The 18,903-nt window shown below is 44.8% G+C and overlaps 1 protein-coding gene across 3 annotated transcripts in view; it reads right to left on the bottom strand.

Moving 5' to 3' along the window:
* LOC140197486 (WD repeat-containing protein 70) overlaps positions 1 to 18,903 on the bottom strand; it is a 184,489-nt gene that overhangs the window by 82,260 nt on the left and 83,326 nt on the right. For all 3 annotated transcript variants that reach the window (XM_072257452.1, XM_072257453.1, XM_072257451.1), the window contains 3 exons: positions 18,736 to 18,812; positions 16,519 to 16,693; positions 2,205 to 2,304 (listed from right to left, as the gene is read on the bottom strand). In XM_072257452.1, the coding sequence (XP_072113553.1) occupies positions 2,205 to 2,304; positions 16,519 to 16,693; positions 18,736 to 18,812 (352 nt within the window). The remainder of the gene's footprint in view (positions 1 to 2,204; positions 2,305 to 16,518; positions 16,694 to 18,735; positions 18,813 to 18,903) is intronic.

Below are 18,903 nucleotides of genomic sequence, written 5' to 3'. Positions count from 1 at the left end.
TGATCACTGCTTGATTTAAAAGTCCATGGTATTACAAAAAAGATACTAACATAGATAAAGCAGTAAAATAGATAAAGCCCGTCCTGACGAAGGGTCTCAGCCTGAAACGTCGACTGTACCTCTTCCTAGAGATGCTGCCTGGCCTGCTGTGTTCACCAGCAACTTTGATGTGTGTTGATAGATAAAGCAGTGGCTGATTGGCAGGAAGCAAAGAGTGGGGAAAAAAGGGAGCTTTTACTGTTTGGCTGCCAATGACAAGCAGTATTCCACAGGGGTCTGAGTTGGGACCATTTCCTTTTATGCTATACATCTGTAACTTGGATGATAAGTTTGCGGACGATAAGAGTATAGGTGGAGGGGCAGGTAGTGTTGAGGAAGTAGAGAGGGAGGGGTTACCTCATTGAAACCTATTGAATGGTGGATATGGAGAGGATGTTTCCTATGGTGGGGGACGTAAGACCAGAGGACACAGCCTCAGAATAGAGGGGCGCCCTTTTATAATGGAGATGAGGAGAAATTTCTTTAGTCAGAGAGTGGTGAACCTGTGGAATTCTTTGCCACAGGCAGCTGTGGAGGCCAAGTCTTTATGTATATTTAAGGTAGAGGTTGATAAGATTCTTGATTGGTCAGGGCACGAAGGGATATGGGGAGAAGGCAGTAGATTGGGGCTAAGAGGAAAAATGGATCAGCAATGATGAAATGGTGGAGCAGACTCGATGGGCCAAATAGCTTAATTCTGCTACTATATCTTATGGTTGTATGATCTGACAAGCAATTTATTTGTTCCTACCTACAATACACCACTCTTTTTTCTTAACCAGGGCCTCCATATTTCTTGAAAACCAAGGCTCCCTACACCTGCTAACGTTACCTTTTATTCTGACAAGCACATGCAAGCTTTGTACTCTCAAAGCTTCACTTTTATAGGCCTCCCACTTATCAACTACACTTTTGCCAGAAAATAGCCTGTTCCAATCAACACTTCTCAGATCATTTCTGATACCATCAAAATTGGCCTTTCTCCAATTGGGATCTGCTCTCTCTGCTTTGCACATATACGGGAAAGAGGTGGAGAGAGTAGAGAGTTTCAAGTTCCTCGGCGTCCACATCTCGGCTGACCTCACCTGGACTGCCCATATCTCTTATCAAGTGGGGAAGGCCCAACAGAGGCTCTACTTCCTAAGGAAGCTAAAGCACGCTCTCCTCTCTCATCACCTGCTGATCAACTTCTATTGGACAACTATAGAGAGCCTCCTGACGTATTGCTGTGCAGTGTGGTTTGCCAGCTTCACAGAACAGAACAGGAAGGACTTGCAGCGGGTGGTGAGGGTAGCAGAGCGGGTTATTGGCACATTACCCTCCCTCAGAGACATTTATACTGGCAGACTTCAAAAGAAGGCTACTTGTATTTCAAAGGATCCCACTCATCCTGGACATCACCTGTTTTCCCCTCTACCTTCTGGGAAGAGATACAGAGCATTAAGGATGAAAACAAAGAGACTCCTTAACAGCTTCTACCCACAAGCAGTGAAATGTATAACACCCCCTTCCCTTCTCCTGCCCCCTCCTAAGACGGTGGCAGCTAAATGCATCACACTTCCAGGAATGGCAGGTGTGCAACGGTCCTACCCCCACATCCATATATTATTAATTTTGGACTGCATTCCTGAGGTTTTAGAGTTTATTTTATGTATATATTCTTTGTTATGCTGCAAAATGTTGAGCTGCTAAACTGTGTTTCATTGCTCCACAACAATGACAATAAAGATATTCTATTCTAAACCAAACAAGAGTGATATCTATGTCTATGATGGAATTCAATCACTCCCTGCCTTGGAGTGCTGGGTCAGGAATCTGATTCAAAAGATCCATGCCTCACATCTGGTCCCAATAAAAATCCTCCCGGGGGAATCAGTGTCAGGGACCTCACCAAGAAGATGTGTGTTTCTGATAGCAAATGATGGGAAGCTTCAGGAGTCATAGAGGCTAAAATTCAGATATCCACATTCACACAGGTGTGCACATGTACAGAAATGACTCCAGAGTTCTTCCACCACTTCCCGCACAAGCATACATTTTAAGGCGGGGGTTCCCAACTTCCCAATTTTAAGGTAGGGGTCCATGGCACAAAAGAGGTTGGGAAGCCCTAGTTTAAGGCATGCAACAACTCCTGCATTAAAGAAAGGTCAAGTGAAACCTCTTACCACCACGTGATGCCAAAGTAGTCCCATCATACGAAAAGCTAAGGCAAGATGTGTCACTGCCAGGAACATGCGCCTGTCGGTTGTGAAACTTTGTATGAACCTATATAATAAACAATGATTGGTGGTAAATATTCAGAGCACCACCGAGCCAATACATCATAATAAACCAAAACACTATCAAGTGCTCAGCCACAACGTGTCACCAGTTCCAAGCATGGTTGTATATAATTTTAAGACATTGTACCCAGTACGGGTCATATGATTTAGGTGTAAAACATGCCAAAAAGTCACTCTGCCTTGCAAATATCATTGGTACAGGAGAAAGCAATTTGTCACCTTGTCAAAAGCAGTTATAAACCAATCAACCCTCATATGGTCTGAGAACTAGAGCAGACCTTTTCAACCACTCTCGTAGTGTACAAGTTAGAAAAAATGGTATTACAATTTGGAGTAGTCATAGTCATACTCTATTGATCCCAGGGGAAATCGGTTTTCGTTACAGTTACACCATAAATAATAAATAGTAATAAAACCATAAATAGTTAAATAGTAATATGTAAATTATGCCAGTAAATTATGAAATAAGTCCAGGACCAGCCTATTGGCTCAGGGTGTCTGACCCTCCAGGGGAGGAGTTGTAAAGTTTGATGGCCACAGGCAGGAGTGACTTCCTATCACGCTGTGTGCTGCATCTCGGTGGAATGAGTCTCTGGCTGAATGTACTCCTGTGCCCACCCAGTACATTATGTAGTGGATGGGAGACATTGTCCAAGATGGCATGCAACTTAGACAGCACCCCCTTTTCAGACACCACCATGAGAGAGTCCAGTTCCATCCCCACAACATCACTGGCCTTACGAATGAGTTTGTTGATTCTATTGGTGTCTACTACCCTCAGCCTGCTGCCCCAGCACACAACAGCAAACATGATAGCACTGGCCACCACAGACTCGTAGAACATCCTCAGCATCGTCCAGCAGATGGTAAAGAACCTCAGTCTCCTCAGAGACGGTTCTGACCCTCAGAGCCAATCAGGATCTCCAGGTATCAGAGTTCAATCCCAGTGTAAGGAGTATTGGCACATCCTCTCCATAGAATATGTGTGTTTTCTCTGGGTGCTCCAGTTTCCTCCCACAGTCCTAAGGTGTGCTGGGTAAGTTAATTGGTCATTGTAAATCGTCCCACGATCAGCTTAGAGTTAAATTGGGGTTGCTGGGCAGCACGGCTCGAAGGGGTGGAAAGGCCTATTCTTGGATAGGTGGATGGGTGGATAATGGTAGATCAATATTTTAGTCTGGTTAATAGTTCTGATTATCTACTAAAAATCTATAGCCTCAAACTTTAAAGTCCCAGTTGGCCGTCTAGTTAACAGCTCTGAAATATAGCATTTGAAGCCTTTCTTACCCCAATATTTCTATCTGATTCATCTATTTCAGCTTGGCCAAGTGGTTAAGGCGTTCGTCTAGTGATTTGAAGTCGCTAGTTCGAGCCTTGGCTGAGGTAGCGTGTGTATCCTTGAGCAAGGCACTTTACCACACATTGCTCTGCGACAATACCGGTGCCAAGCTGTATGGGTCCTAATGCCCTTCCCTTGGACAACATCAGTGGCGTGGAGAGGGGAGACTTGCAGCATGGGCAACTGCTGGTCTTCCATACAACCTTGCCCAGGCCTGCACCCTGGAAACCTTCCAAGGCACAAATCCATGATCTCATGAGACTAACGGATGCCTATATAATTTCAACATAGTCATTTAACGAAATCTGTTCATTTCCACTTATCCATCCATTATTGTCTAGAGAAGCTCCACACTTCTTTTATACAGTAGTTCTAACTCAAAGTTGGCAGGCAGTGTGAATTACAAGAAGGATGAAGGGAGGCTTCAGGCAAATAAAGAGAGGCTAAGAGAATAAGTGGGACCTGGCATGTTCATGACAATCTGGGAATACTGTGTTCATTGTTTGCACTGTTATGATTTATACTTCCATACCAGAAAAAAAACTGATCATGGTCTGATCAGGGACAGTCAGCATGGCTTTGTGAAGGGCAGATTGCGTTTGACAAGCCTGTTAGGGTTCTTTGAGGAGGTGACCAGGCATATAGATGAAGGTAGTGCAGTGGACGTGATTTATATGGTTTCAGTCGAAGCAAGCAGCTGAGAAGGAGTGAAGAAATCGGGTAGAAAAAGTCGTTTTTTTTAAAAACACTGCTCGGGGAGAAGGGTCTGCACTGCACAGGCGCGTGACGTAGCGTGCCAAGGTTTAAAAAGAGAAATTTTCAACAGTTCTTGTTTCAGTCGAAGCAAGCAGCTGAGAAGGAGTGAAGAAATCGGGTAGAAAAAGTCGTTTTTTTTTAAACACTGCTCGGGGAGAAGGGTCTGCACTGCGCAGGCACGTGATGTAGCGCGCCAAGGTTTAAAAAGCAGACCACCATATACAGCGGCCATCGTCGGAGTGGACTGAGTCAGAGTGGGACGGCTTTGGCTCAAACAGGCTTCGACGAGAACAGGCAGAGGCTAGGGTAGGTTCCGGTAAGTTTTTTGTTCAGATTGTTTAGTGCAGTGAGAATGCCAGGCAGGATGTTGGAATGCTCCTCTTGCAGGATGTGGGAAGTCAGGGAGCCCTCCGGTGTCCCTGACAACGACACCTGCAAGAAGTGCATCCAGCTGCAACTCCTGACAAACTGCGTTAGAGAACTGGAACTGGAGCAGGAGCTGGATGACCTGCGGATCATTCGGGAGAATGAGGAGATTATAGATCGTAGCTATAGGGAGGTAGTTACGCCAAAGGAGCAGAGGACAGGAAATTGGGTCACTGTCAGGTGAGGGAAGAGGAAAGGGCAGGCAGAGCAGGGTTCCCCTGTGGCCATTCCCCTCAACAACAAGTATACTGCATTGGATACTGTTGGGGGGGATGACTTACCTGGGACTAGCTGCAGTAGCCGGATCTCTGGCACTGAGTCTGGCTCTGCAGTGCAGAAGGGAGGGGGGGAAAAAGAGGAGAGCGGTAGTGATAGGGGACTCGATAGTTAGAGGTGCAGATAAAGGGTTCTGTGGTCGTGACAGAGAATCCAGGATGGTTTGTTGCCTCCCAGGTGCCAGGGTCAAGGATGTCTCTGATCGATTGCATGACATTCTGAAGTGGGAGGGTGACCAGCCAGATGCCGTGGTGCACATCGGTACCAATGACATAGCAAGGAAGAGTGAAGAGGTCCTGGACAGTGAGTATAGAGAGCTTGGTAGGAAGTTGAAAAGCAGGACCTCAAGGGTGGTAATCTCAGGATTGCTACCTGTGCTAGGTGCCAGTGAGGGTAGGAATAGGATGCTCTGGAGGAGGAACAAGTGGCTGAGGAACTGGTGTAGGGGGCAGGGTTTCAGATTTCAGGATCATTGGGACCTCTTCTGGGGCAGGTGGGACCTGTACAAGAGAGACGGGTTACACTTGAACTACAGGGGGACCAATATCCTTTCAGAGAGGTTTGTTAGTGCTATTGGGGAGGCTTTAAACTAGATTTGCAGGGGGATGGGAACCAGAGCTGACAGTGTGGCTGGGGTGAAAATAAATGATGTTGAAAGTTTAAGCAAATCCGCTGATAGAAAGGTTGTGAGTGGTGGTAAAACTCTTCTGAGGTGTATATATTTCAATGCTAGGAGTATTGCGGGGAAGGCGGATAAGTTGAGGGCGTGGATTGACACGTGGAATTATGATGTTGCAGCAATTAGTGAAACTTGGCTACAGGAAGGGCAGGACTGGCAGCTTAATATTCCAGGGTTCCAATGTTTCAGATGTGATTGAGGCAGAGGAATGAAAGGTGGGGGAGTAGCATTGCTTGTTAGGGAAAATATTACAGCAGTGCTCAGACAGGACAGATTAGAGGGCTTGTCTACTGAGTCCTTATGGGTGGAGCTGAGAAACAGGAAAGGTATGGCCACATTAGTGGAATTGTATTACAGACCACCCAATAGTCAACAAGACTTGGAAGAGCAAATCTGCAGAGAGATAGCAGGCAACTGCAGGAAACATAAAGTTGTGGTAGTAGGGGATTTTAATGTTCCATATATTGATTGGGTTTCCCATACTGTTAGGGGTCTAGATGGTTTAGAGTTTGTTAAATGTGTTCAGGAAAGTTTTCTAAATCAGTATATAGAGGGACCAACTAGAGGGGATGCAATATTGGATCTCCTGTTAGGAAACAAATTAGGGCAAGTGACGGAAGTCTGTGTAGGGGAGGACTTTGGTTCCAGTGATCATAATACCATTAGTTTTAATTTGATAATGGACAAGGATAGATCTGGTCCTAGGGTTGAGGTTCTGAACTGGAAGAAGGCCAAATTTGAAGAAATGTGAAAAGATCTAAAAAGCATGGATTGGGACAAGTTGTTCTCTGGCAAAGATGTGATTGGTAGGTGGGAAGCCTTCAAAGGGGAAATTTTGAGAGTGCAGAGTTTGTATGTTCCTGTCAGGATTAAAGGCAAATTGAATAGGAATAAGGAACCTTGGTTCTCAAGGGATATTGCAACTCTGATAAAGAAGAAGAGGGAGTTGTATGAAATGAATAGGAAACAGGGAGTAAATCAGGTGCTTGAGGAGTATAAGAAGTGCAAGAAAATACTTAAGAAAGAAATCAGGAGGGCTAAAAGAAGACATGAGGTTCCCTTGGCAGTCAAAGTGAAGGATAATCCAAAGAGCTTTTACAAGTATATTAAGAGCAAAAGGATTGTAAGGGATAAAATTGGTCCTCTTGAAGATCAGAGTGGTCGGCTTTGTGCGGAACCAAAGGAAATGGGGGAGATGTTAAATAGGTTTTTTGCGTCTGTATTTACTAAAGAAGCTGGCATGAAATCTATGGAATTGAGGGAATCAAGTAGTGAGACCATGGAAACTGTACAGATTGAAAAGGAGGAGGTGCTTGCTGTCTTGAGGAAAATTAAAGTGGATAAATCCCCGGGACCTGACAGGGTGTTCCCTCGGACCTTGAAGGAGACTAGTGTTGAAATTGCGGACGCCTTGGCAGAAATATTTAAAATGTCACTGTCCACGGGTGAAGTGCCGGAGGAGTGGAGAGTGGCTCATGTTGTTCCATTGTTTAAACAAGGATCGAAAAGTAATCTGGGAAATTATAGGCCGGTGAGTTTAACGTCAGTAGTAGGTAAGTTATTGGAGGGAGTACTAAGAGACAGAACCTACAAGCATTTGGATAGACAGGAGCTTATTAGGGAGAGTCAACATGGCTTTGTGCGTGGTAGGTCATGTTTGACCAATCTGTTGGAGTTTTTCGAGGAGGTTACCAGGAAAGTGGATGAAGGGAAGGCAGTGGATATTGTCTACATGGACTTCAGTAAGGCCTTTGACAAGGTCCCGCATGGGAGGTTAGTTAGGAAAATTCAGTCGCTAGGTATACGTGGAGAGGTGGTAAATTGGATTAGACATTGGCTCGATGGAAGAGGGCAGAGAGTGATGGTAGAGAATTGCTTCTCTGAGTGGAGGCCTGTGACTAGTGGTGTGCCACAGGGATCAGTGCTGGGTCCATTGTTATTTGTCATCTATATCAATGATCTGGATGATAATGTGGTAAATTGGATCAGCAAGTTTGCTGATGATACAAAGATTGGAGGTGTAGTAGACAGTGAGGAAGGTTTTCAGAGCCTGTAGAGGGACTTGGACCAGCTGGAAAAATGGGCTGAAAAATGGCAGATGGAGTTTAATACCGACAAGTGTGAGGTATTGCACGTTGGAAGGACAAACCAACGTAGAACATACAGGGTTAATGGTAAGGCACTGAGGAGTGCAGTGGAACAGAGGGATCTGGGAATACAGATACAAAATTCCCTAAAAGTGTCATCACAGGTAGATAGGGTCGTAAAGAGAGCTTTTGGTACATTGGCCTTTAATAATCAAAGTATTGAGTATAAGAGCTGGAATGTTATGATGAGGTTGTATAAGGCATTGGTGAGGCCGAATCTGGAGTACTGTGTTCAGTTTTGGTCACCAAATTACAGGAAGGATATAAATAAGGTTGAAAGAGTGCAGAGAAGGTTTACAAGGATGTTGCCAGGACTTGAGAAACTCAGTTACAGAGAAAGGTTGAATAGGTTAGGACTTTATTCCCTGGAGCGTAGAAGAATGAGGGGAGATTTGATAGAGGGATATAAAATTATGATGGGTATAGATAGAGTGAATGCAAGCAGGCTTTTTCCACTGAAGCAAGGGGAGAAAAAAACCAGAGGACATGGGTTAAGGGTGAGGGGGGAAAAGTTTAAACGGAACATTAGGGGGGGCTTCTTCACACAGAGGGTGGTGGGAGTATGGAATGAGCTGCCAGATGAGGTGGTAAATGCGGGTTCTTTTTAAACATTTAAGAATAAATTGGACAGATACATGGATGGGAGGTGTATGGAGGGATATGGTCCGTGTGCAGGTCAGTGGGACTAGGTAGAAAATGGTTCGGCACAGCCAAGAAGGGCCAAAGGGCCTGTTTCTGTGCTGTAGTTTCTATGGTTCTATAGTAAAGCATTTGACAAGGTTCCACATGGTAGGCTTATTCAGAAAGTCAGAAGGCATGGGATCCAGGGAAGTTTGGCCAGGTGGATTTAAAATTGGCTTGCCTGCAGAAGGCAGAGGGTGGTGGTGGAGGGAGTACATTCAGATTGGAGGGTTGTGACTAGTGGTGTCCCACAAGGATCGGTTCTGGGACCTCTACTTTTCGTGATTTTTATTAACGACCTGGATTTGGAGGTAGAAGGTTGGGTTGGCAAGTTTGCAGACGACACAAAGGTTGGTGGTGTTCTAGATGGTGTAGAGGATTGTCAAAGATTGCATCAAGACATTGATAGGTTGCAGATGTGGGCTGAGAAGTAGCAGATGGAGTTCGACCCAGAGAAGTGTGAGGCGGTACACTTTGGAAGGACAAACTCCAAGGCATAGTACAAAGTAAATGGCAGGATACTCGGTAGTGTGGAGGAGCAGAGGGATCTGGGGGTAAACATCCACAGATCCCTGAAAGTTGCCTCACAGGTAGATAGGGTAGTTAAGAAAGCTTATGGGGTATTAGCTTTCATAAGTCGAGGGATAGAGTTTAAGAGTCGCGATGTAATGATGCAGCTCTATAAAACTCTGGTTAGGCCACACTTGGAGTACTGTGTCCAGTTCTGGTTGCCTCAGTATAGGAAGGATGAGGAAGAATTGTAAAGGGTACAGAGGAGATTTACCAGGATGCTGTGTGGTTTAGAGAGTATGGATTATGATCAGAGATTACGGGAGCTAGGGCTTTACTCTTTGGAGAGAAGGAGGATGAGAGGAGACATGATAGAGGTATACAAGATATTAACAAGATATTAAGAGGAATAGATAGAGTGGATAGCCAGCACCTCTTCCCCAGGGCACCACTGCTCAATACAAGGGGACATGGCTTTAAGGTAAGGGGTGGGAAGTTCAAGAGGGATATTAGAGGAAGGTTTTTTACTTAGAGAGTGGTTGGTGCGTGGAATACACTGCCTGAGTCAGTGGTGGAGGCAGGTACACTAGTGAAATTTAAGAGACTACTAGACAGGTATATGGAGGAATTTAAGGTGGGGGGTTATATGGGAGGCAGGGTTTCAGGGTCGGCACAACAATGTGGGCCGTGCTGTAGTATTCTATGTTCTAGAGGTACTTTGCAAAGAGACAGGGATAGGATGGTAGGGTACAGGAAAAGTGCTGTACAAAGGCTGTTGTAAATCTCGCCAAGAAGAAGAACTACAAAAATCTAGGCAATGATAGAGATATAGAAGATTATAAGGCTACCAGGAAGGAGTTTAAGAATTAAATTAGGAAAGCCAAAAGGGGCCAGGAGAAGGCCTTGGTGGACAGGATTAAGGAAAACCCCAAGGCATTCGACAAGTATGTGAAGAGCAAGAGGATTAGATGTGAGAGAAAAGGACCAATCAAGTGTGACAGTGAAAAAATGTGTATGAGATAGCAGAGGTACTTAATGAATACTCTGCTTCAGTATTCACTATGGAAAACGCCCTTGGCAATTGTAGGGATGTCTTACAGCGGACTGAAAAGCTTGAGCATGTAGATATTAAGGAAGAGGATGCGCTGGAGCTTTTGGAAAGCATCAAGTTGGATAAATTACCAGGACCAGACAAGATGTACACCAGGCTACTGTGGGATGCGAGGGAGGAGATTGCTGAGCCTCTGGCGATGATCTTTGCATCACCAATGGGGACGGCAGAGGTTCCGGAGGATTGGAGGGTTGCGGATATTGTTCCCTTATTCAAGAAAGGGAGTAGAGATAGCCCAGGAAGTTATAGACCAATGAGTGTTACTTTAGTGGTTGGTAAGTTGATGGAGAAGATCCTGAGGGGCAGGATTTATGAACATTTAGAGAGGCATAATATGATTAGGAAATAGACAGCAAGGCGTTGTCAAAGGCAGGTCGTGCCTTACAAGCCTGATTGAATTTTGTGAGGATGTGACTAAAAACACTGATGAAGGTAGAGCAGTAGATGTAGTGTATATGGATTTCAGCAAGGCAATTCATAAAGCACTCCATGGAAGGCTTATTGAGAAAGTAAGGATGCATGGGATCCAAGGGGACATTGCTTTATGGATCCAGAACTGGCTTGCCCACAGAAGGCAAAGAGTGATTGTAGATGGGTCATGTTCTGCATGGAAGTTGGTGACCAGTGGTGTGCCTCAGGGATCTGTTCTGGGACCCGTATTCTTTGTGATTTTTATAAATGACAAGGATGAGGAAGTGGAGGAATGGGTTAGTAAATTTGCTGATGACACAAAGGTTGGGGGAGTTGTGGATAGGACACTCAAAGCTGCTGCGCAGGTTGACTCTGTTGTGAAGAAGGCATACGGTGTATTGGCCTTCATTAATTGTGGAATTGAATTTAGGAGCAAGAGGTAATGTTGCAGTTATATAGGACCTTGGTCAGACCCCACTTGAAGTACCATGCTCAGTTCTGTTTCTATGTATCCTTGTATCATCAATGGGGACGGGAGAGAGGATCCGGAGGATTGGGGGGTTGCAGATGTTGTTCCTTTATTCAAGAAATGGAGTAGAGATCGCCCAGGAAATTATAGCCTCATGAGTATTAATTCAGTGCTTGGTAAGTTGATGAAAAAGATCCTGAGAGGCAGGATTTATGAACATTTGGAGAGGCATAATATGATTAGGATTAGTCAGCATGACTTTGTCAAAGGCAGGTCATGCCTTACAAGCCTGATTGAATTTTTTGAGGATGTGACTAAACACATTTGTGAAGGTACAGCAGTAGATAACACAAAGGTTGAGGGTTTTGTGGATAGTGTGGAGGGCTGTCAGAGGTTACAGCTGGACATTGATAGGATGCAAAACTGGGCTGAGAAGTGGCAGATAGAGTTCAACCCAGATAAGTGTGAGGTGGTTCATTTTGGTTGGTCAAATAAGATGGCAGAATATAGTATTATCGGTAAGACTCTTAGCAGTGCGGAGGATCAGAGGGATCTTGGGGTCTGAGTCCATAGGACACGCAAAGCTGCTGCGCAGGTTGACTCTGTGGTTAATAGAGCATAAGGTGCAAAGCCTTCATCAATCGTAGGATTGAGTTTAGGAGCCGAGAGGTAACGTTGTCGCTATATGGGACCCTGGTCAGACCCCACTTGGAGTACTGTGCTCAGTTCTGGTCGCCTCACTATAGGAAGGATGTGGAAACCATAGAAAGCGTGCAGAGGAGATTTACAAGGATGTTGCCTGGATTGGGGAGCATGCTTTTTGAGAATAGATTCAGCGAACTCGGCCTTTTTTCCTCGGAGCGGCAGAGGATGAGAGGTGACCTGATAGAGGTGTATAAGATGAGGAGAGGCATTGATCATGTGGATAGTCAGAAGCTTCTTCTAGGGCTAAAATGGCTAAAATGAGAGGGCACAGTTCTAAGGTGCTTGGAAGTAGGTACAGAGGAGATGTCTGGGGTAATTTTTTTTGCACAGAGATTGGTGAGTGGTGAGTGGTGAGGGCTGCCAGCGACAGTGGTGGAGGCGGATACGATGGGGTCTTTTAAGAGACTCCCGGATTGGTACATGGAATTTCGAAAAATAGAGGTAACCCAAGGTAATTTCTGAAGTACATGTTTGGCACAGCATTGTGGGCCGAAGGGCCTGTACTGTGCTGTAGGTTTTCTATGTTTCTAAATGGTTGCATAGCAGAAGATCCATCATCTGAAGATTTAGAAAACTAATACTGAAAGCTGGGAGCAGATTTGGTAGCTGCTTTTCAACAGGGAGCAGAACAATGAGCCCAATGGCCTTGTTCTATACTTTAAATTTCCTATGAGATATCGAATATAGAACAGCACAGCAAAAAAACAGACCCTTCAGCCCATCATGTCTGTTCTAGCCATGATGCTAATCCAACCAATTCCACATGTGTCTGCATATGTTCTATACCCCACCATGCTCCATGGAGACAAGATGGCGGCGCGATGCAGCGCGCAGCGGCCACTCCGGTGACAAATATCTGTCAAGTAGGGTGCCGTGCACAATTCTGATTTGATGGAGGCAGATGTGAGAGCATGGAGGAACATCTGGTGAAACTTCTGAAATGCCTGTTTCGCTGCCGCTGCTACTGTATGATCCGAAATCTCCAGAGGGGAAGGCCCCGAGTCCTTGGATTTGTTTGTTGCTCGGCGGCTGGGGCGGGGTCGAAGCACTCAGCAGAGATGGTGCTCGGTGTCGGAGGGCTGGTCGGAGGCTCGAAGTTTTCGGATGGACACAGAGTCGGCTGTGGTCGGGTGCTTCCAGAATGCTGCATTGGCAATTTTGCGGCGCTGGAGGCTCATGGCAGGGAGAGTTTCTCCCTTCTACCGTCTGCGTGAGATGTTGGGGCTATCAGGACTTTAAGGCTTTTTTTTTGTTACCCTGCCCATGGTCTGCTTTATCAAATTATGGTATTGCTTTGCACTATTGTAACTATAGTGGGGGAGCAATATCCTTGCAGGTAGGTTTGCTAGCATGGTTCAGGAGGGTTTAAACTAATTTGTGAGGGGGATGGGACCCAGAGCGATACAGCAGTGAAAGAAGTGCATGGAGTAAAGCCAGATCTAACATACAGAGAGGCTTTGAGGAAAGAGAAGCAGAATAAACGGTGTAAAGACAGTAAGGTAGAAGGGCTGAAATGTGTGTACCTCAATGCAAGAAGCATCAGGAGCAAAAGTGATGAACTGAGAGCTTGGATACATACATGGAATTATGATGTAGTGGCCATTACAGAGACTTGGCTGGCACCAGGGCAGGAATGGATTCTCAGTATTCCTGGATTTCAGTGCTTTAAAAGGGATAGAGAGGGCGGAAAAAGGGGAGGAGGGGTGGCATTACTGGTCAGGGATACTATTACAGCTACAGAAAGGGTGGGTAATGTAGCAGGATCCTCTTTTGAGACAATATGGGTGGAAGTCAGGAACAGGAAGGGAGCAGTTACTCTATTGGGGGTATTCTATAGGCCCCCTGGTTGCAGCAGAGATACAGAGGAGCAGATTGGGAGGCAGATTTTGGAAAGGTGCAAAAATAACAGGGTTGTTATCATGGGTGACTTTAACTTCCCTAATATTGATTGGCACCTGATTAGTTCCAAGGGTTTAGATGGGGCAGAGTTTGTTAAGTGTGTCCAGGATGGATTCCTGTCACAGTATGTGGACAGGCCGACCAGGGTGAATGCCATACTAGATCTAGTACTAGGTAATGAACCGGGTCAAATCACAGATCTCTCAGTGGGTGAGCATCTGGGGGACAGTGACCACCGCTCCCTGGCCTTTAGCATTATCATGGAAAAGGATAGAATCAAAGAGGACAGGAAAATTTTTAATTGGGGAAAGGCAAATTATGAGGCTATAAGGCTAGAACTTGCGGGTATGAATTGGGATTATGTTTTTGCAGGGAAATGTACTATGGACACGTGGTCGATGTTTAGGGATCTCTTGCGGGATGTAAGGGATAAATTTGTCCTGGTGAGGAAGATAAAGAATGGTAGGGTGAATGAACCATGGGTGACAAGTGAGGTAGAAAATCTAGTCAAGTGGAAGAAGGCAGCATACATGAGGTTTAGGAAGCAAGGATCAGACGGGTCTATTAAGGAATATAGGGAAGCAAGAAAGAAGCTTAAGAAGGGGCTGAGAAGAGCAAGAAGGGGGCATGAGAAGGCCTTGACGAGTAGGGTAAAGGAAAACCCCAAGGAATTCTTCAATTATGTGAAGAAAAAAAGGATGACAGGAGTGAAGGTAGGACTGATTAGAGATAAAGGTGGGAAGATGTGCCTGGAGGCTGTGGAAGTGAGCTAGGTCCTCAATGAATACTTCTCTTCAGTATTCACCAATGAGAGGGAACTTGACGATAGTGAGGACAATATGAGTGAGGTTGATGTTCTGGAGCATGTTGATATTAAGGGAGAGGAGGTGTTGGAGTTGTTAAAATACATTAGGACAGTTAAGTCCCCGGGGCCTGACGGAATATTCCCCAGGCTGCTCCACGAGGCGAGGGAAGAGATTGCTGAGCCTCTGGCTAGGATCTTCATGTCCTCGTTGTCCGCTGGAATGGTACCGGAGGATTGAAGGGAGGCGAATGTTGTTCCCTTGTTCAAAAAAGGTAGTAGGGATAGTCCGGGTAATTATAGACCAGTGAGCCTTATGTCTGTGGTGGGAAAGCTGTTGGAAAAGATTCTTAGAGATAGGATCTATAGGCATTTAGAGAATCATGGTCTGATCAGGGACAGTCAGCATGGCTTTGTGAAGGGCAGATCATGTCTAACAAGCCTGATAGAGTTCTTTGAGGAGGTGACCAGGCATATAGATGAGGGTAGTGCAGTGGATGTGATCTATATGGATTTTAGTAAGGCATTTGACAAGGTTCCACAGGGTAGGCTTATTCAGAAAGTTAGAAGGCATGGGATCCAGGGAAGTTTGGCCAGGTGGATTCAGAATTGGCTTGCCTGCAGAAGGCAGAGGGTGGTGGTGGAGGGAGTACATTCAGATTGGAGGATTCTGACTAGTGGTGTCCTACAAGGATCTGTTTTGGGACCTCTACTTTTCGTGACTTTTATTAACGACCTGGATGTTGGGGTAGAAGGGTGGGTTGGCAAGTTTGCAGACGACACAAAGGTTGGTGGTGTTGTAGATAGTGTAGAGGATTGTCAAAGATTGCAGAGAGACATTGATAGGATGCAGCAGTGGGCTGAGAAGTGGCAGATGGAGTTCAACCCGGAGAAGTGCGAGGTGGTACACTTTGGAAGGACAAACTCCAAGGCAGAGTACAAAGTAAATGGCAGGATACTTGGTAGTGTGGAGGAGCAGAGGGATCTCGGGGTACATGTCCACAGTTCCCTGAAAGTTGCCTCACATGTGGATATGGTAGTTAAGAAAGCTTATGGGGTGTTAGCTTTCATAAGTCGAGGGATAGAGTTTAAGAGTCACGATGTAATGATGCAGCTCTATAAAACTCTGGTTAGGCCACACTTGGAGTACTGTGTCCAGTTCTGGTCACCTCACTATAGGAAGGATGTGGAAGCATTGGAAAGGGCACAGAGGAGATTTACCAGGATGCTGCCTGGTTTAGAAAGTATGCATTATGATCAGAGATTAAAGGAGCTAGGGCTTTACTCTTTGGAGAGAAGGAGGATGAGAGGAGACATGATAGAGGTGTACAAGATAATAAGAGGAATAGACAGCGTGGATAGCCAGCGCCTCTTACCCAGGGCACCACTGCTCAATACAAGAGGACATGGCTTTAAGGTAAGGGGTGGGAAGTTCAAGGGGGATATTAGAGGAAGTTTTTTACTCAGGGAGTGGTTGGTGCGTGGAATGCACTGCCTGAGATAGGATCTATAGGCATTTACACTAGTGGTGGAGGCAGATACACTAGTGAAATTTAAGAGACTACTAGACAGGTATATGGAGGAATTTAAGGTGGGGGCTTATTTGGGAGGCAGGGTTTGTGGGTCGGCACAACATTGTGGGCCGAAGGGCCGGTACTGTGCTGTACTATTCTATAATTCTATATGTTATAATTATGTGGTTTTTGTCAGTTTTAGTCTTGGTCTGTACCTGTATTTCTGTGATATCATACTGGAGGAACATTGTATCATTTCTTAATGCATGCATTTCTAAATGACAATAAACGAGGACCGAGTGTCTTCATAATCTAATGATTTCCTGCCTGCTCATGGGTCTATCTAAATGAATCATAAATGCTGCTGTTGTTTTTTTTTTGCTTCCTCCACCTCCCTAGAAGCATGCTTCAGGCACCTGCCACTTCATAAAATAAATGCCATGTAAATCTCATTCATTTAAAATTCACTCACATTCATGTTGCGATCCCAGATCTGAATGGAGCCATCCTGACATGCGGCAGCAATCAATTTGCCATCTCTGCTATATGCACAGGTGGTGGGGATACTTCGCTTTCCTTGTGCAGTTCGTGGTTTAAAAACATTCTTGTGTTTCTTCTCATTGTTCATGTCCCAAGTCCTCACAGTCCTGATACAAACGGGTAACAATTAGTACAGCTCCTGAGCACACCAGCCACTGACTCTAACAGAACTATTGCAAAAGAGACAAAAGTGATGCTTTACACAGAGGTTAAGGAAGTTTAGTTTAGCAGCCAGAAGAACAGGGAAAAAAATCTGAGGGGAATACTTAATTGCTTACCATTTAATGTGGGGCAAGAAAATGATAAAGTGAAGGTACTGAGATAATGCTAGGGATAATATCTCAGACTGAACTGAAACATGGTTTGAAACAGAGCTTCACCCTTAACCTATAACCTCTCGTTCTAATCTCACAGAACCTCAGTGGCAAAGCCTGCTTGCATTTACCCTACCTTTATCCTTCATAATCTTATATTCCTTTATCAAATCTCCCTTACTCCCCTACATTCTACTGAATAAAAAATTATCCTGTTCAACCCTTCCCTACAATGCAAGTCCTCAAGTTCTGGCAACATACTGATATATTTTCTCTGTATTCTTTCAATTTTATTGATATCTTTCCTTGGCAGGTGACCAGTATTGCACACAATTCTCCAATTTAGACCTCACCAAAGTCTTATCCAATTCCAACATAACATCACAGCTCCTGTACTCAATACATTGAATTACGAAGGCCAATGTGCCAAAAGATTTGTTTACGACCCTATCTACTGATAATGCCACTTTCAACGAACTACAGATCCGTATTCCTAGATCGCTCTGTTCTATGGCACGCCTCAGTGCACTACCATCCAATGCGTAAGCCTTACTCTGGTTAGTCCCCCCAATGTGCAACACCTCACACTTGTCTGCATTAAATTCTATCTGTCATTTTTTAGCCCAATTTTTCCAGCTGCCCTAAATCCCACTGCAACCTTTTGATCGTCTTCATCACTACCACTATGCCCGCAATCTTGGTGTCATCCAGAAATTTGCAGATCTAGTTTACTAAATCATCATCCAGATGGTTGATATAGATGACAAACAACAACAGATGCAGCACCGATCCGTGCTGCACACCACTGGACACAGGCCTCCAGCCAGAGTGGCAACCTTCAACAGGCACTCTCTGGCTTCTCCCACAAAGCCAATGTTAAATCCAATTTACTACCTCATCCTGAATTCCAAGTGACAGAACCTTCTTTACCAGCCTCCCATGCAGGACTTTGTCAAAGGCCTTGCTAAAGCCCACGTAGACATCATCCACTGCCTTTCATTCATGATGTTAGAATTTAGAATAAAATTTCTTAAATGGAGCCAAGTAGAATGAGGGGTAATGTTACAGAGGTGTACAAAATCATGAGGAGCATTAACTTTTTCACAGGGTTGGGGAATCAAGAATTGTTTTAAGGTGAGAGATTTAAAGGGAACCTTTTCATCCAGTGGGCGACCAGACTATGGTAAGAGTTGTCAGTGGAAGTGCTTGAGGCAATGGTATTAACAAGCTTGATGAGACATTTGGACAGATAATGGCAAGCGAAGGACAGAGAGATATGGGCCAAACACTGGCGAATGTCTAGTTTAAGTGGCATCTTGGCCAACACACTAATTGGGCCAAAGGGCCTGTTTCTCCTCGGTATCACAGACTCAGATTATTTAGGCCAAAGAGCCTGTTTCTGTTCTATCTCACATTCAGAGCCAAGTTAGGCCAAAGGGTCTATTTCTGCTCTGTTATACACTCACAGACTAGTTGAAGGTCAATAATTTTAGTCTATCCAAAATAAATAAAAGATAAAAAGAAATCAGGATACCTCATTAAATGCACAGAGCCAAATCTCCTACTGTACTTCTGCAGTGTTTTTCAGAACTGGTGAGTGGGGTAATATTCTACTGTATACATTCAACTGTCTTCATATTCCTGCACAATATTACCCTGACCTGTATAGAGCTTTGTAGGTCAAAAAGATGAGGAACACAGAGCGACAGAGGCATCACAGATACAAGTGAAAAAGAGAGCAGAAGTGTAGATTTGCTGGAGCAGCAACAGGTTGAAACAACTGATCCATGAGCTTCTGCTCCGGAATGATGAGGCTGTGACCAAAAAATTCATACCCATCATTTGAGCATGTCACGAATTCCTCCTTAATTTTCGGATGCCAGGCACCACCATTCAGCATAGCTGTATGTCCCTGTGGGAAGACAAATTATTGATGTTTAACAGCAATGTTTGAATACAACCCCAACAACCATAGTAAAATGGTTAAGTTACTGGATCAAAAT

The sequence above is a fragment of the Mobula birostris genome, chromosome 5, assembly GCF_030028105.1.
Source record: "Mobula birostris isolate sMobBir1 chromosome 5, sMobBir1.hap1, whole genome shotgun sequence".
In the NCBI taxonomy this organism is placed as follows: domain Eukaryota; kingdom Metazoa; phylum Chordata; class Chondrichthyes; order Myliobatiformes; family Myliobatidae; genus Mobula; species Mobula birostris.
The sequence above is the reverse complement of the archived record's forward strand: the minus strand, read 5'-3'. Positions and strand labels throughout refer to the sequence as shown.